Consider the following 25325-nt stretch of genomic DNA (forward strand, 5'->3'; position numbering starts at 1 on the left):
AATCATGGTGAAAGATTCTTTTTTTTTTTTTAAAACAGAGGCAATTATTATTGGTATGTTTACACTAATAGTGGAGACCTGTTTGCTTTTGTTTTGTGGTTGTTTTTTTTTTTTTTTAAAAATGTTTAAAAGAATTGCAATCCATTCCTGTAAGAAAGTTATTTTTTCAAGAGATTCTATTTACCACAGCTAGAGGAATACATGCTTTCAGACTCAGTCTGAAAGACAATGTACAAGAAAATTTGGAGAACAAAGATGCAGCACGAATGGACAGAAAAAAGTGTAGACATGGATGGCAATTTTTCTGCAAGGTATTTAAGCGCTCTTCTCCATATTAGTTTATTTTGAACTGTTAAAAAAAGAAGTTCAGATAATGCTACAGCATATAGCTGAGATTAAGTCACATTGCAGAAATCAGACAAAAAATACTTAAAAATAATATATCTAAATCCTTATTATTTAGCCTAGGGTAAACTCAGCACCTAACAACAGACAAGCAACACGAATGTTTACTTACACTATTAAACACTTCTAAGCTTCTTTCTAAATCACTGTGCATAGTGATGAGATATACCTGGCCTAAACAGCAGGAGGTATACTCAGGTGCTTGAGTAAAAACTTTGGAAGTGATAAATAGGTGGAATGTAAAAACAAAGCACCTTTTGATACAATTACTCAAGACGACAGAGTGCCTCCTGCCCTCGACTTAACGTAGTCCAAGCCAGTTGGCCAGCGGGATACAATGCAAGGTATGTATTTCTGTAGGTCTTTCTCAAGGAGGTAAGTGAAGAATTGCTGTGGTGAAACTAAAGTAACACAGCAGGAGAGGCTGGCTTACACAAAATGACAGCAGCCTACTCAAGGCACAATCAAATAGCTTTTTAGTATCTTAGAGTCTCCACAAGAAGATAACGGCAAAAATAACTGAATAATTAATTTTAGAAAGTAGCTACAGGTAACCAAATGGCACAGCATATGACTGATTAAGGTAAGTTTTAGCTTTGAACATGCCCACTTAAGTGTTAATTTTATATTCCATATGAATTACACCAGAATTAATATACTGTGTCAGTTTAAAAAAAACAAACAACAAAACCACATCACAAGCAGCACACAACACCCCCCAATAAGACCCCGAAAGCCATATTCTACAACCGTGTCAAACAAACAAACTTTTATCTCCATCTAGAAATTGTATACTCATTTTCTGTAAGTAACCTGGAAACAAATAATTTTTGGGATTCACACAAAATAGCAACATTTCTGGAAATCAAGTTATAGGAGCTTTTGCTACTCTGAAGTGAATGTCTAACTTCACTAAATTAAATTAATGTTATATCAGTAATCCTACCCCTATTTTGTATTCATAATTGGTAGCAGACATACACATCAGAAGTCAGCAAGTTATGTCAGAAATACTTTATTAAGGCTATAGTTTTAGAAATATAAATGAAAACTGGGTAATTTTACATACCTTATTTTTTGTTGAGCTATTACAAGGCAGAAGTCAGATGCCAAAGAAAAGAATAGATTAAAAAAATATAGATCTGAATATGAAAAGAAGGCTAGTCAAAACAGCCATTATACAGCTTGGCTTGTTGGACACAGGAGGGAGAGGTGTTACTTTATTATTTCTTAGTTTCATTTAATTTTAAAACAAGATTTGTCAAGTGGGTAATTTTGGTGCTCTTCCAAGAAAGAGGAGAAAACAGGCTTCTAAAATTAAACTAAACTCTTGAGGAGAAAAGTATAGCAATTAGTCTGTAAGACTACACAAGTTTCTTGATTATTATTCTGTAAAAGCCACCCTGCAATACTATATCTCCAAGCCAACATGTTTTTGCAACAAGGATGAAAAGGTCACTTTGGAAGATATTTGCTGCAATGCATTAAATACAGTCAAAACCCAGGGCTCTGTGCAGACATGCACAATATTTTCCAGTTCCCCTTCTTTCTTTCCCTCCCCAGATTTTCACTATTCCAAGTTAACAAACAAGTTAATTGGGTTAAAATGACCAAAGAGAACACTCGGATAGTAATATACCTTCTTATTTTATCTTTCCTTTCTTATACTTACATACTGAGATGCCTTCTGATCTGCGGACTTGTCCTCCATCGCTCCTACAGCAGCAGAGGTGCCTCTGTCACCATCGTTCACGTTCTTCTCAGTAGCTCTCGTTTCCACCTCACCAGGGAGCTTGACATCTCCTACGCCAAGCGCCTCGTTTTTGTACTTCTTCACAAATTGTTCCATCTGCTTAACTTCATTGGGGGAGAGCTCGTGGCATTTTGAAGGATCCTGATCATGAGCAGGCAGCTGCTTAGCCAACTGCTTCTTCCTGTACTGCGCACCTTCCGAGCCAGCAACAGGCTGCTTCTCCTTGGGTAGCATCTGCATGTACTGTCTAGCCTGAACCAGGAGGAATTAGATATCAGATGCCACTTCAACTATAGACCCATCCTTTTAAGCAGACAGGCGACTAAAATCATCTCTACTGTTGTTAGCGACAGTCAAATTTGTCAAAAACAAGGTTCTTTCCATAAAGATTAAGCTCCCAAAACACAGTAGATGGAGACAAAATACAGCAGATGCATTAATTGGCTTCTCCCCAGAGTAAGAGACAGGCTTTCTTTTAAGCTTTTTACAGAATATAGTTATTACTTCTCAGAGTAAACAGTAATTAATATTTACACAGCACCTTGTCCCGTCAAACCTATCTAAAACTACTGATCATCAGTATAGCTTTAAAAAGTAGAAGCCGAAATACTTTTCTGGGGCACACAGCCCATTGCAGAAATAATTCTAGCTAAACGAAAAAAAAAAGCTCTAGTTTTAATAAAGCAAGAACAAGCCTAAAAATCAAAGTGGTAACTGAATGTTAAGTAACAGTCGATTTAGATGCACAAGGTTTGATTAATTCACTGAAAAAGGATATTTTGAGAGGTAGGTCAGAGATAATGTGATTCCGGCACAGATCACACAACACTGCAGCACAGTAAATTAGCAATGAAAGTTTGAAAAGTGAAGCAAAATCCTCCGAAGGCTATCTACCATCTCATTTACTTCAGCTGAAAACATACTGGAAGATAGTTGCTCTGTCAACACTGACCTTGTTCTTACCATATACAGTAAAAGCTATATCCAAGACTGAGTGTTCCCCTTAACTTTAAACAATGACATAAATTGTTGTGGGGTTGGTTTTCTTTTTTTTTTTTTTGCTTTGAAGCCCACACTCCATGCACATTTTTCAAGTGTACTAAAAAAGGCAGGTTAGAGAAATTGGACTCCAGGGACTTAGCAGATAACACTTAATCCTATCTATTAAAAACCACCTCAACTTCCCAGCTCTCAAGAGGTTCCATAGACAAGCATCCATATCTGCAAGATGACACAGGCAAGACTCATTAAACAGGCACCATATTTTCAGTTTTGAGGAGGAAGAAAAGAAGAGGTACACACAGAATGATGACAAGAGGCAAGTTTATCCGTCCAGTAAGCTCTACTTCTCTATCTCCCATCAACTCCTGCCTTGAACATGAAGAAAAAGTGGGTTGGACTTACAAGTGTCTGATTCTGAACAGGAGGAGCCCACTCATAAGTCACAGTATTGATGGATATGTTCTTCTTGGCTGGCACTGGATTAGTCAGTATCATTACATTGCGTTTATACATGGGAATGCCATCATTCTTCAGCTTTGCAATAAGGGTTGTGTATTTTGTATCTTCAAATAGTTTCCCCACTTTCCGATCTTCCTCATTGCTTGTGAGGACATCATGCTCTTCCTGGCCACATTTGCAGTTGCGGCATATTTTTCTGAAATTTATGGAAACAGCAAAGTTAAAGTCTCAGCTGAAAACTACACTTCACATCAGCTGCATGTGTAGTAACAACATCACTGGGAACCCAAACCCTTGTTTTCAGTGCTTTGATTAGGGAATACACAAGTTATTCTGCAATACGTCGAACACCTCTTGAGGATATTCTTTATTTCTCCTGTTGTATTACTTACATTCTTTGTTCACAGAGATTATGATCAGATAGGTATCAGTCAACTACACTAATGCATTTTGAACATGATGCTATACCATTCCTTTAGTTACATCTCAGTACTGATCACATACATACATGTCCATTATCACCCACCTACCAGATTTATTATGGGTAGTCACCCATGAGAACTTAAATGCATCAACATGATCCCCCCGGCAGTCATTTATTTGGGCTTTTAGTTTTTCAGGTTCTTTTTATAACACTCAAAATTACACACACTATACTATTTTCTTCATATACATTTCACTGTATGCATGATATTTGGTTATCACAGGGTTGCTATCAAGTGGAAACAAATATTTCCTAGAAATGAAAAAATGCATACAGCCATATATACAGTGTAATTGCATCAAGTTCTGTTCAAAGTTCAGCATTTAAAAGAGAAGATGAAAGAAAAGTGAAAGGCTTATATAGACAAAGCCTTTCAAAGGGCTCTGAACCAAGTCAGAGGTACTCTGGCATGCACTGTACAGAGAATTTTCACAGATAACATCCTTAAAAGGTAGAAGGCTTTACTTAGATATAAATGGTATCCTTTCATATACAACACATTTGAACTCCTTTGATTAAGGGATATTAGATAGCAGTTTATTACCTTAAGCATAATTAAACAATTCACATATAATAAACAGAACCTTGGATTAGACAAGCTACTTCAGTATTTATTAATGGCTTCCCCAGAGCTTCAGTTCAAAGCAGTCAGCCACAGTATATGGAAATTAGTGAAGTTGGATGTTAACTAAAGGTTCTTCTTATAGCCTAAGAAAACAGATCAACCTTCTGGATCCCTAGAGTTTGAAGAGGAACGAGTAATATTTTACCCCATTATTTATTCTTCACATAGCAAATAGCATAAAACTACTACCTATAAAATGCTTCTCAACCCTGCTTGCCAAAACCCATTGAACTCTAACATTGTTCTGCATCTTGCTCTCTAAAGTCTTGAAGGCAAGATACACACCTTATCTTAAGCATCTAACAGGTACATGACAAGAACACTCCATGACTGCAGCAGACCCATTAGGTGATGGGAAAGGAAGGAAGGAGGACCTGCATATAACTGATCATGTGAAGCGATGCACAGCCAGCCCCAAAGATATGCACTACATAGGTACCCCCATTTATGATGTGGGGTACTATCATTTCAGTGTGTGAGGGATGCTGCCCTGGTCATGTAAGTATACAGCAACCATAAGTTATGGTAACCTAAGTTATGAAGCCCACTCCAAATAAAAATAGCTAACTCTGCAATACAAATAAGTCACTCCACTCTAAAAGCAACTAGCAAAATAAGAGCGTAAGCAGAACAGACTCACTTCGCAACACAAAAAACCTGAAGATATCAATAATTAAAGTAGAAGAATAGGCAGTCTGATGGCTTGTATGATTTCCAGCTCATTTCCACAACAGGAAAGATGCACAGAATACCAGAGTTGATACTTACCTGGATACCTAGTAAACACTAAGCACTTTGCAATCTCCTAGCTTACCAAAACATTCAAGCATGAACTAGCATTGCCTGTTAAGCCTAAATGCTGTACTGTGCATCTCAAGCACTCGCAACATGCAATTGTGTAAGATCTTCAGCAACAGTCTACATGAATCCTTTACCTAGCTAATACTTAGAGACTATTTAATATACTAATAAAGCAATTTATATTCAGTTTGCTCATATTAAGGTATCATATGTACACCTTGTTAACAACTTGCAATCGGGTCTTTGAGATCTAATACTAGGTGACAGTATCAGACCTTACTTTTTGCAGGTTTAGTTCATTCTTACATCAATGACTAAGGTGCACCTATATGCCTCACAGCACACATGCAACTGGAATTCAAGCAGTTAGTCCATTTGAACAATAGTTTATCAGATATTTTCTTCACTTTTTCAAGTTAGCAATAGTAAGCCCCAGTTTTAGTCTTGCCTCTTGACATGATGTGTTCTAATGACATTGGTGAACGAACAGAGACATTCTCAGGTAACCTGCACAGACTCATGCAAATAAAGTATAGTCTTGCTGTCCAGAGCTGCTCTGCTTGCAAAACAGACCTCAGTAAGAACAATTCCTATTGTCATACTGCCTGTGTGGTCACAACAGCAGCGTGACAGTTTGTGCCACTTTCCCCACTCTGTACAGCATCGAACTGCAGTGAAGCAGCATTGACAGCCTGCAGAGACCAGACCATCCCCAACAAGCTACCGTGGAATTCTTCCCCCAAGACTTTCACACATACTGGAAAAGCCACAAGGGCACCTTATTTTTGTTCATGCTACATCATGAAATTGCATATCTATTTTCTAGTAGAGGCATCTCTCAGAATGCAGAACAGCTTTGAGATCCTGTTTCTGTTTCCAAGTAGGAAAGCACCCTGACTCAAGTGCTTTTATCCTCAGTTCCACCTTGAAGGCTTAACATGTTTCACCAATTTCAGTACCAGTGAGAAATTTTCTGTTGTCCTGATAAATGGATGAACAGATACTTGCAAAGAAGTGAAAGTATACAACTTTTCCTCAGGTCCTTCCTGGGTCCCACTGTGAAAACTTGCATAAAACTACTGTGCTTTATACTTGCATTGAAAAGATTTAGATACTCACTAACCTCCCCCCACCCTGGACTTCCTTAAATTAAGAATTTGACTCTGCACATTTCAGTCTAATGTTATCTCCTTGCTCTTTCAAGATTAAGTGAATAACTCTTTGCCTACATGCAGTTTGCAAGAAGCCGTTACAGGGGCTATGTTACAAAGTTACACTTGTGGTGGCCCTGGCATTAGAGCTTGTGGATAATTAAGTGTCCAAATGCACGAGAAAACAATCCAGAAAGAATGTGGAGAATGCTGAGTCACAACTGATGTCCACATAGCTCAGTAATTCACAGGAAAATCCCCAAGGCTGCTGCCACTTCCCCTGCTCCTCAGGGCTCCACTGGATTGCAGCCACATGAAGATGTCTGTACACTGCTAACAGCCAAAAAAAGGTTTCCTCTTCTGATTTATAATCCCTTTTCTTGAATAATTTCCAGTCCTAAAAGATATCCAATTGACATTTACACACAACTATTCCTGTAGAGTGCTGTTTACAATTTAGTCATACCTTCATCAGTAGCACATCAGAGTCCTGTTCATTAGTCACTTCTGCAGAAGGGATATGGCCAATTACTTCTACTCAGAATACATCTGCTGGTCATTTCTTTGGCTCCGATACAGTTATCTTACTGAAGTGACCCTGTCCGATTACCTCAAACATACACTTCACAAGTCAGTCTGATAACTGATGCTTAATTTTTACTTTTGGTGTTAAAGCAAACACCTCACATGTCCTAGGAAAACCAGTTGGCATTATATACATGTGTGTATATGTGTGTGTATACATTTATTAGATTTATCTCTTCTGTCTCTACCTAGAAGACAAGCAGTGAGAATTTCTTGTTCTCTCCATCTGCATTGTCAAAAAGATTTTCCCCTTCACTTGAGGACATCAGCAGGATCCCTACTGAAGGAGGCATTAGAGACTCCTGCTTATGTGTTCACAGCTCTCAGGACTTCAACAAAGGAGAGAAATCTTCCTCCAGTCAAATCTCAGCAGTTTGGGAAGCTTTTCCCATTCAAAAAATGGAAGATATGGAGAAAGCTTCAAAATTCGTGGAATTAAAAGTTGCATATCACTGTAAAAGACAGATTTAGTAGATTGTGTCTTGCTTCCAGGTCTTGGGTGGGTAGAAAGAGGGAGAAGGAAGGCAAGCAGATTCCATCCTCTTTCCCAGGCCGGCAAATTCCCATGTCCTGAACTTCTACTGACAGCAAGGATCAAAGACTTAAAGTTCCTTCTCCAAAACCAAATGTCAATCCTCCTACTTTTCTATGTTTTGGTGTAGAGAGAGGAAGAATAATTCAGATCATGACTCTTCTTACACTGGCTTTGCAGTGGCTCCTAGTGACAGGAGGAGGCAGCTGCAAGCACAGAGGAACCCTCAACAAATATTTGACAAGTCCTAAGCCTTGTGTCCTCCACACAGAAAGACTAACCTCTCCCCACGATTCCTTCTGTTATGTTTTCTTGCTATTAATGCAGCTATAGTAATTGCAAATGCTTTGAACTGTGCCTCAGTACTTGCCTGACAGCCTTAGTACCAGAAAATGTTAAAGCCTACTTAAAGGGCTCTCTGCCTTCCAGGGATTGTATTCATGCAAAGAAGCCAGATGCTGAAAATGGTCATTCCCAAGCTTAGGATTCTTGTCTCCAAAAGTTTTTTAATATCTTGGCAAGCCGTACCAGAGACAATTACCAATACCGGAACTATATACACGACCAAGATAAATCAGAACCTTCCCTCCTGCTTTTAGCAACTTCCGACTCCTGTCCCCACCTCCCCCTGGTGGGAAACACATTCCCTAAGAGCAAACATTTATCAGACTAGCAGTCTCTTACAGCCTGCCTACCCTGCTAATTTTGCAGGGGCAGTTTTGCAGTCTGAAAGAAGTCTAACATCTGAACTGAGAAGACCCTGCCCACTGCTGCTGCTACACTTAGACAGAAGCATGATTCTGGGGACAACTTTAAATGCAAAAGCTGTTTACACACTATAAGGCAGGTAATTGTTCAGCATTCAGCTACCGTTGTAGACTGTGGCTCTCGTATTCATTTTGTGTTCGGCTCACAACCCTGAGGCTTTCAGAACTTCAAAGTTTAGGAACAAATTTTACTAAGGGCTTTGTTCACCACCATTTCTGTACTAGCCCAAATTAATAGTTCGGCACCTGTATAACCATCCCACGCACTGTGCCAAGAATTATACCACAAAGCGCCTAAAGAGCACTTGCCACCCCAGAAAAGGTATCTTCCAAATGCTCGCGGTATAGAGGAAGAATGGTGTACCAACTCCATGTAATACCCTGCTACCAGAGAGGTATACTTGGAATTTTTTTGCGCACTTTCCAATCTGACTCCCCAAAGGCAGAATTGAGGCTCTTCTGTGCAGAAACACACAGAGAAATTACACCTAGCTCTTTGAGGTACGCCAGAGTTTTCATGTATCTGACCAGGGAACAAGAATTACGTGATCTGCTGAAGCTCCTCAGCTCCACCCAGGAGAGGGCAGTGTCACCCTTACACAGACCACAGCAAGGACTGCAGCCTGCCCATGCTGCAAACACAACTACTGCCTCACTTACCGTACTGGGTCCAGCTGGCATGCAGGTACCTTTCTTCAGTGCCCAGCTGGCATGCAGGTACCTTTCTTCAGTGCCCGTATGGTGCTGTGTCTTGGATGTGTGGCTAAAACAGCGTTGATAGCACTTCCTTTTGCTGAGCAGCGCTTGCACCGTGTCAGGGCTTACTCTTTTTTGGACTCTATCCCCACCTCGGCAAGTAAGCTAGGGGTGGCCAAGAAGCTGGGAGGGGGCACAGCTGACTCAAACTGGCCACAGAGATACTCCATACCATGTCATGTCATGCTAAGCAATAAGACAGGGGTAGAGGATGAAGAAGGCAGGGTTTCTGACTTCCAAAGTAGCCATTGCTTGGAGACTGGCTGGGCATCAGTCTGTTGGTGGGACATGGCGAGGGACTGCCTTTGCATCACTTGGGCTTTTTCCTCCTCTTTCCTTCACCTGTTAAACTGACTTTATTTCGACCCATGAGTTTTCTCACTTTTATTCTCCCTTTTCTCTCCCCCACCCTGCTGTGAGGGTCAGGGAGCGAGCAGCTGCGTGGGTGCTTGGCTGCTGGCTGGAGTCAGCCCACCACAGTTATTCTTCCCAACTTGTAACAGTTTCTCTAACTACAATCCCTACTTCAACACCTATCTTTTACAGAGACACCATAGTGAAGTTAGTGATTACACTTGAACTGCTCCTGATCATTCACATTATAGAGACTATATTCTGTCCACTTCTGCTATAGTTTGCTTCTACTTAAAACAGAGTTTCAGATTTTAAGGCTAACATGACTAAGTGAACAGGTATTAGGGATCCATCCCTTTCTGTTCAAGTGGTGGAATCCCAAAATCTCTGTATCATGCAAAACATATTAATACATTTTTTCCTTTGAAAACTGTTTACACAAGACTGACTTCAGACTTCACATTCACACCCCTCCTGTCTGCAGTACCGGCTCCGCTGGAGAAACAGCTATTTTCTAAGCCATTCTTGAATTGCCTCAATGGCTAACTTTTCAACTGCTTCAGAGGTATGAGCCACATTTGTCTGACACCAAGAAGAGGCTTCTCAGACTACTTCCAGCAACCTTATCTACCTGGCCTATCCTATATAGATTAGATTTCCAAATTAAACCTTAACTAAAGATCTGCTGTTTTTATGTCTTTTTCTTTCTTGCTTTTTAATCCAGTGCTGTCTACAAGCTCTTGCTTTCTAGGACAGAGTGCTCTGACAAGCAATTCTGACAAGCTATGTATTCAGGACCTGGCACAATAAGCCCTAACCACAAGAACATAGTGAAATGTGTATAAACAAAACCACACACAAAAACCTCCAAATACACACACAGAAGCAGACACATTCTAGCTCTGTAAACATGCTATTACATGATTAAATAACTCTAGACATTTTGTATCTTTTTATCCCAAATTCTTCCCTGTTTAAGAATAAGCTAGGAATTACAAGGTCTCTTAATAATAGGAACTAAGAAAGAGGGTAAAAAGGAAGAGTTGAGAAAAAGTTAACTGGCCTAGTCCTTTTTTCTCCCCGACTTGTGATTTCCCCACACTGGCTCTAAACAAAGATCTTTCTCTCAAGCAGGAAGTGACATAATTTCTCATCTAACCATGGATAAACAACACTACTCACTCCTGCAAAAATTTTTATTCTGTTTTATTGAATTACCTACACGTTAATTGTGTTCTATTTTTCTAGTACCTCTACATGAGTCCCCTCAGTGACTGAGGGCATATTGAAAAAGTCTTTCCATAAATTAATAATTTCCTCTATCTTTAGAGGATCATGTTTGTTTACTAGTGTATTACCACTTCTTGCTGCATGTCATTATTTGTAAGTTGTTTCTATAGTTACATATTGCAGATACATAACTGAAAAGCTAGATCCTCATCAACTTATAGCAAGTTTTTGCTACGGTCTGTTTCTCTGGTTATTTTCTAAATTGAGTCTCAGCTGCAGTCAAACGCTTACTTAGGTAAAGATGTAAAATCTCTTAGGCCTTATCCACACCCGATGCCACTGTGGCTGGGATGTAAAGACTACCTTAAAAAAAACCCACAAAATAAAACCCTACTTCAGGTACAGTTATGACTATAGCTAAACAGCACTGGTAAAATGTAATTGTTGTCACTGCTAGCATGTGCTAGTGCTGCTAACAACTGTTTATTTTTTATGTCCTTTGCAGGCTGTTCCCTTTAAGAGGGATTTTTATTTTTAATAAATCAGAATCACTAAGCTATATCTTAAAGCACACCCAGTATAATCAGTGAACTGAGCTAGCTAGACATATACTTTAAGGTTTCAGTAAGACAAGAAACATCTTAAGGGAATACAACATTTCTGCAGAAGTAATGGCATAGACTATAACAGCCTATTTACCGCAGCTATTATCAGCTCATCAGCTCTTACTAGTTTAGGAACAGTGCATCATCCAAGGCCAAGTACTATCTAATTTACTTGAATTATGACACTTCTTCCCCCTATAAGTCATTTGTAGATGTATACAAAGTTTCAGCATCTTTTCAACATAGATAAGAATTTTACCTAAAATCTCAGATCAAAGCTTATGTATTTGGTCAGGAGCTGGGAAAGCATTTTGTTACTCAGATAAAGCACACTTCTTCCCTGTCATCTCTCTTACTGTAGGGATAGAGGTGTTTTTACAAACCTACTTCAACTGTTTATTAAGCAAATGCTTCAGTAGAAGTACTACCATTGACTTCAGTGCAGATGAAATGTATGTTCGTAAGTGATTACATACTTAAACACTGTTGTAATGCAGCTGAGAAGCCCTGGCCCTGAACTTAGACACAGCTTCTTTAAAGCACCTGAATAGTTTAATTGAAAGGGAGAACAAAAGCAGTATACACGTGCCAAGATCTGCAGTGCCGAGTCACAGCTTGAGACATCTGGTGTCACTTACCTCCAGAAATGAAGCTCAAATCCTTCACACTTATCCTTGCATTTTAAGCAGGGGGCACCAAATCCTTGCTCATGGCCCAAGCCCATCTGTGTACAGAGCAAGATGACTACAGTCAGCTTCCAGAAATACACTGCATGAATGATCTTACTGCTGCATTTATAACGTACAATCCACAACTAAAGCAAAATATTAAACATTTGACTAGGCCGACATCAGGACAGTATTCTGGGGTCCACTCACCTTTCTATTGTAGGTACATAAGTGACAGTGTTCGCACAAGCTTATTCATAGGGTTGAGCTAGCAGGCAGAAAGTCAGCCTTAGCCAAAACCAAGTATTTTTCTGGTGACTTGTCTCCCTAGCCCAGCTTGCTCTGCAAGCTTCACACAAGGGAAGCAGCAGATTCTTTACAGCCCTTCCTTAGGCCTGTGGCTGTGAAACCACAGCGAGTGAGGCCATAAAACCTCAAAGGACATTTAATCCAGCTGTCAGGACAAAGTAATTTGCAGTATATGACTTGGCAAAATACAGGAGATCAAGAAATAAACAGATCCCACATTCATATGCACTAACCTGGGCATCTGATAGGAATAAAGAAAACATCTAAGTGATTTGTCTAATTCCCGAGTATATTAGAGACTGCTCTGATAGTGATCGAGAGCAGAACATACCCTTTACAATTATGTTTCAGCTGGACTAACACTGGCTTACTTTCCAAGGAGAAAAAGAAACAGCACAGTTTACGAAAGCAATGACCATAAGCGATATGCAAAGGGTTTTCACTGTGAAAAGATTAAAAGGACAGACGACCAATTTATAATGCAGAGGAAATATGAGAAAATATATAAACCAGCACAGAGTAAAGGCCAGGTATTCACACAACATATCAACACATCAGCAATTAACTGAGTAACAGCCACTGGAAGTTCAAGGTGAAAAATAGACACCAAGCACCATCACTTATGCATTCATATAACACAGTAAATTTAAAACGCCCCACTCCAGCTCTGTAAACCTTTGGGGAACATTGCTCTTACATCAGACGGATGAAGGACCATGGAACTGTGGCCACGGTTGGGTGTGCAGGCTCACGCCCACCATGCAGAGGGGAACCCATCCCCACACTCCCACCCACCGCCCCAGCAGTGTGAGGAGCACTCCCAGTTAGCTGCAGGCAGATGCAGTGGGAGGGATGGCCATCGCAAAGGAGACGGCTCACCTCCAGTTTCGCTTTTACCATGAATGGGAAGTGAGCTAGAGCTGACAAGTTCTGGTACTAATCTTAGTTCTGGCAACAACAATACAATGCCAGGGTTAATTAGACATGGCGCTACAGTTTTATTACTCAAGAAGTTTGCGATTTACTCTGAGAAGTCATACCGCTGCTGTCGTACATACAAGGATATAAACAGCTCTCAACTTCCAACTTGTTTCTGTCCAAAATGAAGGAACAGATTATTCACAAACCACTTGCTCAATACAGAACACGATAAGATGCAGGGAATACTATATTTTCAGTTATTTTATAGTTTGAAGGATCACTGCCTCTAGAGTCATTAGACATCCCTGAGGAAATTACAAAACTTTCCTGCAGGTTATGGTCTATTTAAAGAGAAGAAATACTTTGGCAGCTATTAAGCTACTGCTTGCAACTGCAGGGATGGACAGAAGGACATGAAATTATTTCTTCCTTCCTTATCTGGAAGAAGAAATACAAGCTTGCTGTGATCGCGGTGACATCTTTATCAGCCTAACGGCTCAAGAAGTTCATGTGTTATAGGCGTGAACCTGAAGCCAGACCAGTAGACATCTAAAATAAACATAACTTTAAAGATTAAGTTCTCTTTCATCAACTACATTTTTGTCTATGTTGGATATATAAAGCTAACGGGTTAATAAAAGTTCATCTCCACTGAAGATGGGTGTTTACAGGGGTCTTCTCATCTGGAATCCAGAGCTCCGCCATACATACACTGTACCTCATGCACACACACCGTATATCAGAAAACAACTGAGGCCTCTTGTCAAGTCACACAGGAAGAGAACAAAATGTTGGCCAGGATGTTCTCTAAAGAGAAAGAGGAAGCTAAAGCAACACAAAAGAATTGCTTTTTCAGCACAGGTTGGGTTTTGTTTGGGGTTGGTTGTTTGGCTTTTTTTGGTTGGTTTTTAAAACCATTCTCCCTAAAAAGCTGTTAAACTTAAAACATGCTTGCACTGCCCTACCACCCCCCCCACCCCCCAAAAAAAAAAAAAAGCAACGCCAACATTAACCCATTCTCTCTAGCTGCTACTTCAGCTACAACCTGGCATTACTTCTTTAAGCTTGGGCTCTCCCCTCCTTTAAAAAGAGGGGAAGGGGGAGAAAGGGGAATAATGATAATTGTATTAGTGTTGTAATTAGAAGGCTTAGAAATCTAGGATCACTTGTGTATAGAGTGCTATTGTACACACAGAAATAGCCTTAACATTTCAAGAATTCCCAAAACAAAATCTGAAATGCAAGTAAGAAGATGAAAATGTTTTTTGCAATTTTTTAATATATAGTTTCCAAGCCTCCTAACATGTAAGGGCTTTTTTTAAGCTAAAAATACATCTCCAGAAGCAAATTAAGGAAAGGAAATATCTGCTGTCTAAACATTCCATCCAAAACATACTCCCTCTCCAGACTAAATAGACAACAACCAGCCAGCCTACTTCATCTTCACAACCAGCAGTCTCAGTGCAGATTTCTTTGGAAATACAGGATTCCACATTCCCTCCCCAGTAATAAAGAGCACATCATTAAGTAAATGCTTATGCAGCTTGAGGCAAATAAACTGAATTAGCAAACAAGATAGACTTGTTTTGAAATGTATTTCTCGGTTTGCTGCAAAAAAAGAAAGAGGGGCATGACCTTTCTATATGCAATGTCTGGTCACCTTATGGAAAAGGTTTAGCTCAAAACTAAGGGGCACACTGAGAACCGAATTAGACACGATTCCAGATGCGCGCACAGCCTCTACCTTTGTTCTAACAGAGAAACTACGTGGCTGCTTGCCAAAAATAAAGATATAAAATAACAATAGTCAAACGCAAAAGCACTGTGTACTGTCTAAGTCAGTGCATGTCATATATTCCTCTGCAGCACTGTAGCAGGACCTGTTCCACTGGTAAGGAAGACTCAGAAGTGACTGTTTCCTCATCAGCAGCAAAGTCCGCTGTAATTTGGGAAATTGAGAGAGCCTAAAGCTGCAGTGTGCTTCTTCACTGCTGTCGCCTATGTTTAAGCACTCCAAAGGACGCAGCCAGCTCCGTGTTGGAGCACCCGGAGATACAGAGCAGGCTGAGCACACACTGGAGCAGGAACGCATGCCTCAGAACAGGAGGGAATCTGTGTTCCCCATAAATGGAGTTATGGGAAGAAGTGGCACAGATAGGTCAGCTGAAATACTGCCAGAAGAAGGTTCCTGCCTTCCTACTGCCATTAATTTTCATTTTACAGGAAAAGCTATCCAAAACCATCTGGTATTACTAACATACCCAATACAGATTTAAATAGTCTGAGTACGGAAGATGATATAAATGATTGAGATCATCCATTGCATGCTGCTTTCAAGATTAAATAGTCCTCAAGGGCAAATAATTTTAAATGGTTACAGCTTCGTGAGAATTAGTGAAAGACTGCCCCATTTCAGTTCAGACTGGAATCCAGTGTCAAAAGTTAGCTATCTTTACATTAAGGAGCCATGTGCAGAAGCTTACTGTCATCTTAAAAACCCAAATGGTCCAATTCAAGTGTCTAATAGTTTGTTCAGATGGGCAAGAGAAACACAGCAGTTTCTAGAAATAGGCTTATCAGAAGGGTTTATTGTTAAATTTATTGAACATGACCAAAAATGAAAGTACAACAAATCCTGTGTCTCCCTCATCTTAATTTAAACCTGCCAGCAAATGTTGAAGTCCTGCTTTGTTGCAATTTTAGAATACTCATTTCAGAATTTGTATTCTGTAAATACAGCATATTTCACAGACCATCAGACAAAACATCTCCCCACATGGGATGCTATTAAAAAAATAAATCGTGGACCCAAATAGATTATGCATGTAGAGGTAGATGGCCAGGTTAGTCTGCAGGCCAATACAGTATTTTGTCAGCTACAGTTTCTCTTATGTGGTAAAATATGGATAAGTTTAACAAGTTTGTTCCTATGTGGAATGAACTGTGCTACAGCTCACAGCGCTGGTAAAAAAAATAATGTTGTGATGAATGGAGGATTAGGTTTTTAATAGTTAAAGTGTAATGTCACAGAACAAGATTATTGTTGATGGTTACAAGAAAAACAAAGATAAGCCCTAAGAAATCCGAGATGAATTAAAGCATAAGACAGAGCAGTAGTTTTTAAAGCTTGCCTCTACTTGCTTTTAATAAGCATATATTATTTTAAGTTGAAAGGGCTCTCTGGAGGTCACCCAAATGCCCACAAAGAACAAGTGCAACGAAATCAGATTTGCCCAGGGCCTTGTCCAGATGCAGATTCAACAGCCTATTACAACATTGGACCACACAGAGGAGAGAACATCTATATGTTTAAGCAGAATTTCTCACATTGCAGCTTCTGCCCGCTGTCTCTCATATTATCACTGTACCACGACTAGAGTCCGATTCTGTCTTTTCTATTCCCTCCCACTAAGCAGCTGGACACAAACAATATGAAGACTATCCTGACAGAGTTCCACTGGAAGTCTTTAATTATTTTAATAGTTGCCATTTAATAGTCATGACACCCTGCACAAATACAGCCCTCAAAACTAGCTGCTCCAATCTGCCTGTCCCTTTACAAAGGAGCCCCTGGGGTGCAGTGGTAAAGAAAAAGGTAAAAGAGGAACCCGTAACAAAATGCCGACGCTCCACTTGGCATTTCTAGGTCTGCCTCCCACAAGATTTCTTTTACTTCTTGTCCCACCAAAAGACCCGAGCTAACTCGGGTCTTGGCTCCTTTTCCTTCCTCCCCCCGAGGGGACTCCTGTACCACCAGACAGGTGAGCTGCGTTATTCTTTCACCTTGCCCCAGACAGTAAGACACAGTACCGGTACTTAGTCTCTGCAGAAGACCAGAAGTCATTCCATTGTTTGAGACCTCTCCAGAATTTGAAGAGTTGTGGCTATACAGCGAGAAATTTGTCATTAGTGGGCTGCAATAATTAACAGTGAGTCCCAGAACAGACTTAAATCCTCTTCACTGTCCTTTTTGCAGATTTTTCTCCTGTGCCCTTGAGTGCTTCAAGGGCAGAAGGGATGCTAAAGCTATTCTTGGATTTAGCATAAAATCCCAGGGATCTTCTGGTTTGACGATTACCTAACTATTGATCCATTTGGATATTTCAGGGGCCACATCAAGTGATACTGTTTCCCATTTCCAATGTAGGCTTGAGAAAAAGACCTGCATAGCACAACAGAATGGATTTCTGGCATATCCTAATGTATCTTAGGAACTTCCAAAGAAGTCAAGGTAAAGCCAGGTATGCAAAAAAAAAAAAAAAAGTGAGAACAAGACACATCAGAAATCTCATGTGCTGTGCATGCTTTATTGCTGAGACCTGATCTGGTATCACTGTCTGTACCAGCAGAAGTCTTCTCTAGTAGGGAAACACAACAAACTGGAAATTAAAATAGGTTACAGCATTTAAACGTTAAAAACCAGAACAGTTATGTTATTTCTTATGATTCCAGAATGAAAAAAAAACCCACACACAAAAGACATGATTATATCTAGACAATGCTCTTATAAGACTACAGACACTATATGAGGAAAGAGAAAAAAGTTTCATCTGTACCGAAAAGCACTATCCCACAGACCACTCTATATTTGTTATTATTTAACATGTCCATTAAAATTGATGGACAGTCTGTCCTAGCTTTTTTTAAACATGCATTTCGATTTAGGGAAAAGTTGACTGGGATTAAGATGTAGAAGCTTGGGTAAGGAAGTCCATTTGCACAGAAAGAAGGATGCCAAAAAGTGGTTGCATCCAAGAAAAATATTTGAAAGATGATCTGGGCAGAAGAATAAGTCAAGGAGCTGCAGCAGCCTATGATAGTACAGAAGTACTAAGAATTTATTTTATTGTGATGTCTTCAACTAAATATCAGACAGCTTAAAATATAAATTTTCAAGACACTGCTATACAGTCTACTGTCAAAAGACTAACAGCTATTAAAGATCTCAGCTGGACAGAAAACAAGTGGTGTTTATTCACAAAGTCCAGTATTATGCTAGCTAAGTTTGGATGCAGTTGACACGCTATAACACTGTCTGTAAGCCTCCAATACAGCACTATCCATCACCCAATGCTGCAGAGGCATTTTCACAATACTTGTGTATTTTGTTTTGACATCAGCACCAGTTGCATCTTCTAACATTAGGTTTTCAGAAGCAGACATGGAAGTCTACATATTTACTTATTAGGAACTTTAGTCATGCAGAAAAGTGCATGTTTTTTTTCAGCCAGTGCTTTTAGAAGCTGCAGCTAGACAGCCTCAGACTGAAAACAAGATACAAAGGAAGGATTAGGCAGACTTTAAAAACAAAGAGACCAGAAACACACGTACAGCAGTACCAGAGTACAGTTACATCTGATGTAATCTGGAATTGTCATGACAGAGGCCTCCTTACTCCCTTGACGCTTGACCCTATTCATTTGACCAAGTCTAAGATCCTAGATAACAGGCGTGACAAGATCTCATCTTCACAGCCCTACTATTCCTGCAGGTCTCCAGCACGTAGAAGAACCTCACCAACTCTTCGCATTAGTGGAAAGTATGTATTAGGGGTTTTTTTTACATATACACCCTATATAAAACATAAATATATGCGTGTATGTATATTAGATATACACTCCAAACATCTATATCTATTTAAAACAGATTATAAAAATATAGTTAACTACAGCACAATATATATATTTACATTCATCCCATTACATGTGTAAACTTGGTATCTGCTAGGAGGAAGCCATTCACTTGCAAGAATTGTTCCGTATACTTGCTCGAGGTAGAAAAAAAAAGTGGTTTCAAACAATTTTTACCAATAAAGTTTCCTTCACCATTGCTACTCACCATTATTATTATTTTACTTAGAGGAAAGGAAAAACATTTCTTCCATTTCCAGGAACACTTGCAGAAACAGATATTTGTGCCTTTAATGACAGAATACTTTTAAGTTAAAGTTAGTTAGTTTTCCATCTCACTGTTTAATAGTTGGTACATAAATTATGCATATCAAAGAAAGTTTCACCTAATCTTAGAAGTCATGCAGTCTGCATCCATGGAGATTCTTGGCTTGCTATTCAGGCATTTAATGATATTTTAAGGTCAAACAGCTGGGGAGTACTTTCACCAAAATAAAAAAAGTCAAAAAAGTTTAATTTAGCCTTGCCATCTTTGCCAAGCTGATATCCAGGAATGACAGACAAAAAGTAACTAGGGGTGTGCCTTCAGACAGGTGTTCCAGAAAACAACTCACATCAATATTTTGAAAGGAAAAATCCCACCACCACACATGCAGGAAGCAGTTACTCGGTCTCCTTGTTAACAAAACTGAAGTAGTACCTCTCATCTCCATGCTTGTTTTCATACTTCTTGCGGGCAAAACTCACCCATGAATAGATTTGTATTTCCTTGATCGTACTATACATAAGGAACAGCAAAAGCGCTCTACTATCGTGGGTTTCCATGGTAGGAACAAACACCAAAACAAACAGTAACATCAACAGGAAGCACAGCCAGCAGATAGTACTAAATCATACTTTGCAAAACACGAGAAAGTTGACTTTGCCCCTATACATATTTTACTCACCATGCATTTATCAAAGACCATTACAGTTGTTGACTTAACGATGTCTAAAGCACTCTATGTTTGGTTTCCCACTGTAACAGAACAACCGAGTCTCACACCCATAGAAAAACTAGGCAGACATTCCACATTCGAGAAGTTTCACCTCTTCTCCCAAAAAACTCCCCTGCCCCTTCACCACTGCAATCAAAGTTCCTTTCATAAAGGAAGTATTATACTGTGAAAGCTTATACCCAGCAGACTCGCTGCCAGATTCTTTTCTCTAGTGAAGCACAAGATGATGCTGCCAGCAGGACTGCAAAGCAGGACCACGACCTGCTGATTCATTTTACAAAGTTCAGGGAGGTGACAGACAGGGCAGGAATCCAGACTAGCATAACTTTGTTCCAACAGGGTCTTCAACAAAAAGCACTAAATCTTCATTTTTCCTATACCCTCAAAGCAAGGTTTGAGAACACAGCACATATTGTATTTGGGAGAAATAGTGGTCTGTTTGTTGCACAAGTGCTTTTCAAGCTGGAGCTACTGTTTTTAGGCTTCAGCTCTGTTGTGCAATCTCTTTTTATATACAAAGCTATCTTCATGATCCTCAAATGCAACAGCAAATCCAATTCCTCCCAAGAAAAAGGAGAAAACTGTACAGTCAGCCTTAAACTCCTCATCCCCTTTAGAGGGAGAGTATAACAGACAGTAAGGAATTGGACTTGGGGTTTACATTGTAGCTAAAAAGACTGTCATGCAACTATATTTTCCCACACTGCCAGATATACGCCAGAGTTATTTTATGTTTTTAAGAAGCATGGTGACCTGACTGCAAAAAAGTTACACATTATTCCATATATATATATACATGTTGTGCATATATTCTCAGTGCTGAAAATTCAGTGTGAAATTTGTGTTTCTTGCAAACTGTGGTTTTCTCTTACAAGACAGCAAATATATAAGCTATTTGCTGCTAAAAGGATGGGCTTGAAATTGTGGCAGGTGGGACAGTAGTTCTTCCTGCTGAAGGACAGGTAGGCTGTTTCAGTCCTAGTGGGCTTGTACTGGAGGGGAGGCAATTCCTGTCACATGAACTGTGCTAGAACTGTTAAATTTGGGGGGAAAAAAAAAAAAAAAAAAAAAAAGATATCAACACTGAAAACAGTCTTTCCTAAGCCAGTTCAGAAGTGTCCTTTCTCTTCATACAAACCCAGACACATAGATATAAATGCACTATTCACGTATACGTGCACGTTTTTCTCTAGTACAGTACCAGCCTTTGAAAGCCAACAGCAGCTTTCCAAAGAGACAATGCAGAAGCTCACAACTGAAGAACAGACTCATGGACTACTGACACTTGGAGAAGTCTTAGAAATGTCACCTGGGAAACTTTATCTCTTGAGTTTTCTAGAAGTAGAAAACAGCCCCATTATATCACCCTGTGCAGTTACACATTAGCAGTTGTGGGTGGGGGGAAAAATGTTGTTCTTTTACAGTATCAGCTGGGTATCCGAGCCCCCACACCACACCCTGCTCCACTGGGCATTCATTTCCCTCTGCTCTGTGGAACACCAGGCTTACAGAACAGCCAACTTCTAAACTCAGACTTTGAGTTCAGAAGAGTAAGGGAATGGCAACTTATTTGGGGACAACGTGGCAATTCCTGCTTTCTTCTGCTCAGTCTTCTTGGAACTTCTACCCAACAGGCAGGTCAGCCACTCATTAGTCCCTAACATTTACCTTCATTTGCCAGGCAGTAAATAGGTACAAGTCACTAGAAAATAAAAAGTTAACATAAGGTAGCAAGCAGATTTTGTGAAATGATTCACATTACTTTGACCCAGGGTGCAGGACAAAGACAGGGTGAGAACCACAATGTGTGGTTAAGTAATCCATTACTGCTGATGGACTACAAATCTGATAGGGCCATCTCCACCTAAAGGCAAGTTTCTCTTAATGGCCAAGTGGTTTACTGGTTTTGATAAACTTGACTGGAAACTTCCCAGAATGTTCTTCCACCTTTCAAGAAAGAGGGAAATTGGCAAAGAGACAGAATTAAAAGGAAACAAACAGGTTGAGAATAGGAATTAAAGGATGGAGAGATTGAAGACCTGCAACCTTTGCAGAGTTGATGTGAACTGTTATTCATTCATTGCAGTGTACAAGACCTGAAGAAGTTTTGATTAAGTAAATGTCAATAGTCAAAAAAGAAAAGGATTTAGTACCAAACACACTGGTACATAGCAAAGCTTCCCAGTTCTCCCTGCATTGACTTGTCACAGATCCCTGTCTGTTCTCTTGGGAAATGAGCTTCACCCAAGTTATAAAGAGAAAGAAGGTGATGACGAGATATGAACATGGGAGGGGAGACAGAGGAAGAACAGAAGTAGTTTCCTGAACATACATATAGTAGAAACAGAGAAAACATGAAGTTCTTCACATCATAAACATCTCTTAGCTGTATTAATAAAGCTGAACAGAATAGAAAATACAAATTACTTTCTACAAACAGAGCTTTGCTGGTTTCTTTTGTGGCACCAGCTTCTGCATCTGTTTGAGCAGGTTCAGAAAAGTCTTCAGGAATCTTTGAAGTTGATGAAGGAGAAGAGTAAAAGAGGACCAAAGAAAAGCATGACAAAAATAGTCAGATAAAACTTACAACACACACAACTACCCAGTAATTACTGTGCAATTTAAAGAGGATGTTCAGCAACTACAAGTTCACTGAAACCACGACTCCACTATCAGTTACCAGTATTTCACAGCGAATATTTATCTTCTCTTTAAATGAAGAAATTCTGAATAGGAATGCTCTATCTTGCATAAATATGCATCTCTCCCCTCCTGGAGTTCAAAAAAAACTTTCAGTGAACAAGCTCCGTGACGCCGTCAAGTTTAAGTTTTAAAACATACTTAGAAAATATAAGCAAATCTACTCAAGAAGCTTGTTTTCATTACATACAAGCAGTCACACAAAGGGGACAACCCTGTGCACACGACTAGCTTCTGAAGATAGTGACAGTACTTAGCTACACCCATCTATACACTGATAGCCTAATGTTGACTGAGGAATGAGACATGTAGTTTCTCCAAACCAGGACCCTCATCCAGGTGACATCATCACATGGTGACATCACTCGGAGAAAGCTGTAACTCAAGGCTAACCTGCTTCAATAGGATTCAGCCTTGACTTAACAGGTAGCCTTCCACGCTGCACAACTACTTCCATATCTGGGTCAGTTACTAGCCTGCAAGTTGGAAAAGCATACAGGTATACAAAAGCACATAAGCATACTTTAAAACAAGTTACTACCCTTAAATATAACAATTCAGGAATACATACCACGCATGTCCATACAACGTACATTTCAAAAGACTAGTTTTGATATACCAATGAGGGTTATGTACAGATTTAACCCATCTTCATATGCAAAGCTCCTTCTGCCTTTATCAAATAGCCTCTTAACATGTACTATAAAGATGTTCTTATTAAAAGAGTCATTGCTTAAGTGCTGAATTTAATTTGCAAAAACACTCGAAGCAAGGATTCAGAGGTGCGTCCCACATGAAATCAGTTTTACATATTAAGTTTTAAATAGTGAGTTTTGGAAAGAGATCTAATACAATTGGATTACTTATCACTTTCTGTTACTTATCCTTCACTGCTTGCCAGTTTGACTCCAAACTAACTAGTCAATATGCCTTAAAAAAACCAATCCCTAAGCTTCTGTCTCAGGAGGGTAATCCATCCAAACACTGACAACACATTTGTAATGGGCTAGTGACATCAAAGGTCAGAAATCGATCTTCAGCATATCCATGAACAGCATTCTGGTTGCATGTGCCAACCAGAATTTGCATGAAACCAAAATTTAGGTTTCGCACATACCTACACACACAGAGCACGCACCTGAACACAACTGCTAGACCACAGCTCCTTCGGGGGACACATGCTTTTACTTAAAAGACAGCAGTGCTTGCACACAGGACGGGGGTACCCGCTTGGCTACCCGGAGAACGAGCCGCAGCCTCTTAATCCGCGCCGGGAGCGGGGGAGAAGTTTTTTGCTCCGCTCGAGGGCGAGGCAGCAGAGGCAGCAGGCGGCTCTCCCTGCCTCTCACCTTCCCCCCTCACCCTCTGAGAGGGGGCGACGGAGCCCGAGGGAGAGGAGCAGGGCGCCGGGAGGTCGCGCCTCTCCGCGGCCGACCCCAGCGCTCAGGGCGCGGCTCCAGCGGAGCCCCCGCCGCGGGCTGCAGCGGCAAGGCCAGTCCGCAGCCGCCACTCCCTGGGGAGGGGGACGCCGGCCGGCGGGGCAGGTAACTCGGCGGGCAGCCCCCACCTTACCTTTTTCACTTTACTCTCCAGGTCCATGCTGCCGCCGGGCCGGGCCGTGCCGTGCTCCGGAGGGGGGCGTGAGGCGGCTCCCGGCCGGCAACGCCGGGCTGCGGTGCGCGGAGGCGAGGTGGTGGTGGTGGTGGTGGTGGCAGCCGCCACCCCCTGCAGCCGCCGCCGCGCTCAAACTTCCGCTGCCCTGCGGCAGTGGCTGCCGCCGAACAAAGGCAGGGCGGCAGCCAATCCCCGCCCGGCCGCCCGCCGCCCGCCAGCCAATCGCCCGCCGCCGCCGCGCCGCCCTGCCCGCCCCGCCTGCCCTGCCCTGCCCGGCCCGGTGCCGGCAGCGCAGGGGCTGGGCGGGGAGCGGAGGGGGCCTGCCGGCGGGCAGGGCTTCGGAGCCGTCCCTGGCGGGGATACGGTCATGGGGAAGGCATTTGCTGGCGCGGCGGTTTACCTTCGAGTACAGGCGCCTGGAAACGCCGTGCCTCCCGGAGGAGGGAAAAAAAAATAAAATCTCGGCCGCTAATGATTTATCGACATGAGTGGGAGGCGGAGGCGAGAGCGGGCGAGTCCTCGCCTTGCCGAGGCGGTTCCCTCAGCGACTTGTAGACAGTGCCGTGCCCGCAGGGGCCGGGTCGCAGCCTCCGCCTTCCTGCTGGCGGCCCAGGAGGCTGCCTGGTGCTGGGGCTGTGCCGGGGAGGGGCTGGGCACATCTGTGTAAGAACAGTTGAAATGCCACCCTGCTGGGGCCGGGCTCTCCGGGCTGAGGCGGCGGAGGAGCGCGGGCTGTGCCCGTTTGCAAAGGGGGTGGTGGGCAGAGGGGCTGCTGTGCAGGGGGCGGGCTCTGCGCCGGCCCCGGCGGACGCGGCGGCAGGGGCAGGCGGCGCGGCCGGTGGGGCAGGGCCGCGCTGCTGACCTGGCCAGCCCGGTCCCCCGAGGTTGGTAGAACTGCTCTTCCGTGCAAGTTCCGCGGCCTAATTCTGCTCCCTCTCGCCTCCGCTACATCAGGAGGAAATGACTAGTTTTGCCC

General features: G+C 41.4%; 1 protein-coding gene across 1 annotated transcript in view; it reads right to left on the reverse strand.

Moving 5' to 3' along the window:
- TES (testin LIM domain protein) overlaps positions 1–24455 on the reverse strand; it is a 29282-nt gene extending 4827 nt beyond the window's left edge. Inside the window, exons 1-4 of the mRNA XM_075493677.1 lie at positions 24308–24455; positions 12148–12233; positions 3563–3815; positions 2078–2410 (exon numbers count right to left, since the gene is read on the reverse strand). Coding sequence (XP_075349792.1) covers positions 2078–2410; positions 3563–3815; positions 12148–12233; positions 24308–24334 — 699 coding nt within the window. The 5' untranslated portion in view covers positions 24335–24455. The remainder of the gene's footprint in view (positions 1–2077; positions 2411–3562; positions 3816–12147; positions 12234–24307) is intronic.
- Between the last annotated feature and the right edge of the window lie 870 nt (positions 24456–25325).

Source organism: Mycteria americana, chromosome 1 (assembly GCF_035582795.1).
Source record: "Mycteria americana isolate JAX WOST 10 ecotype Jacksonville Zoo and Gardens chromosome 1, USCA_MyAme_1.0, whole genome shotgun sequence".
NCBI lineage: Eukaryota > Metazoa > Chordata > Aves > Ciconiiformes > Ciconiidae > Mycteria > Mycteria americana.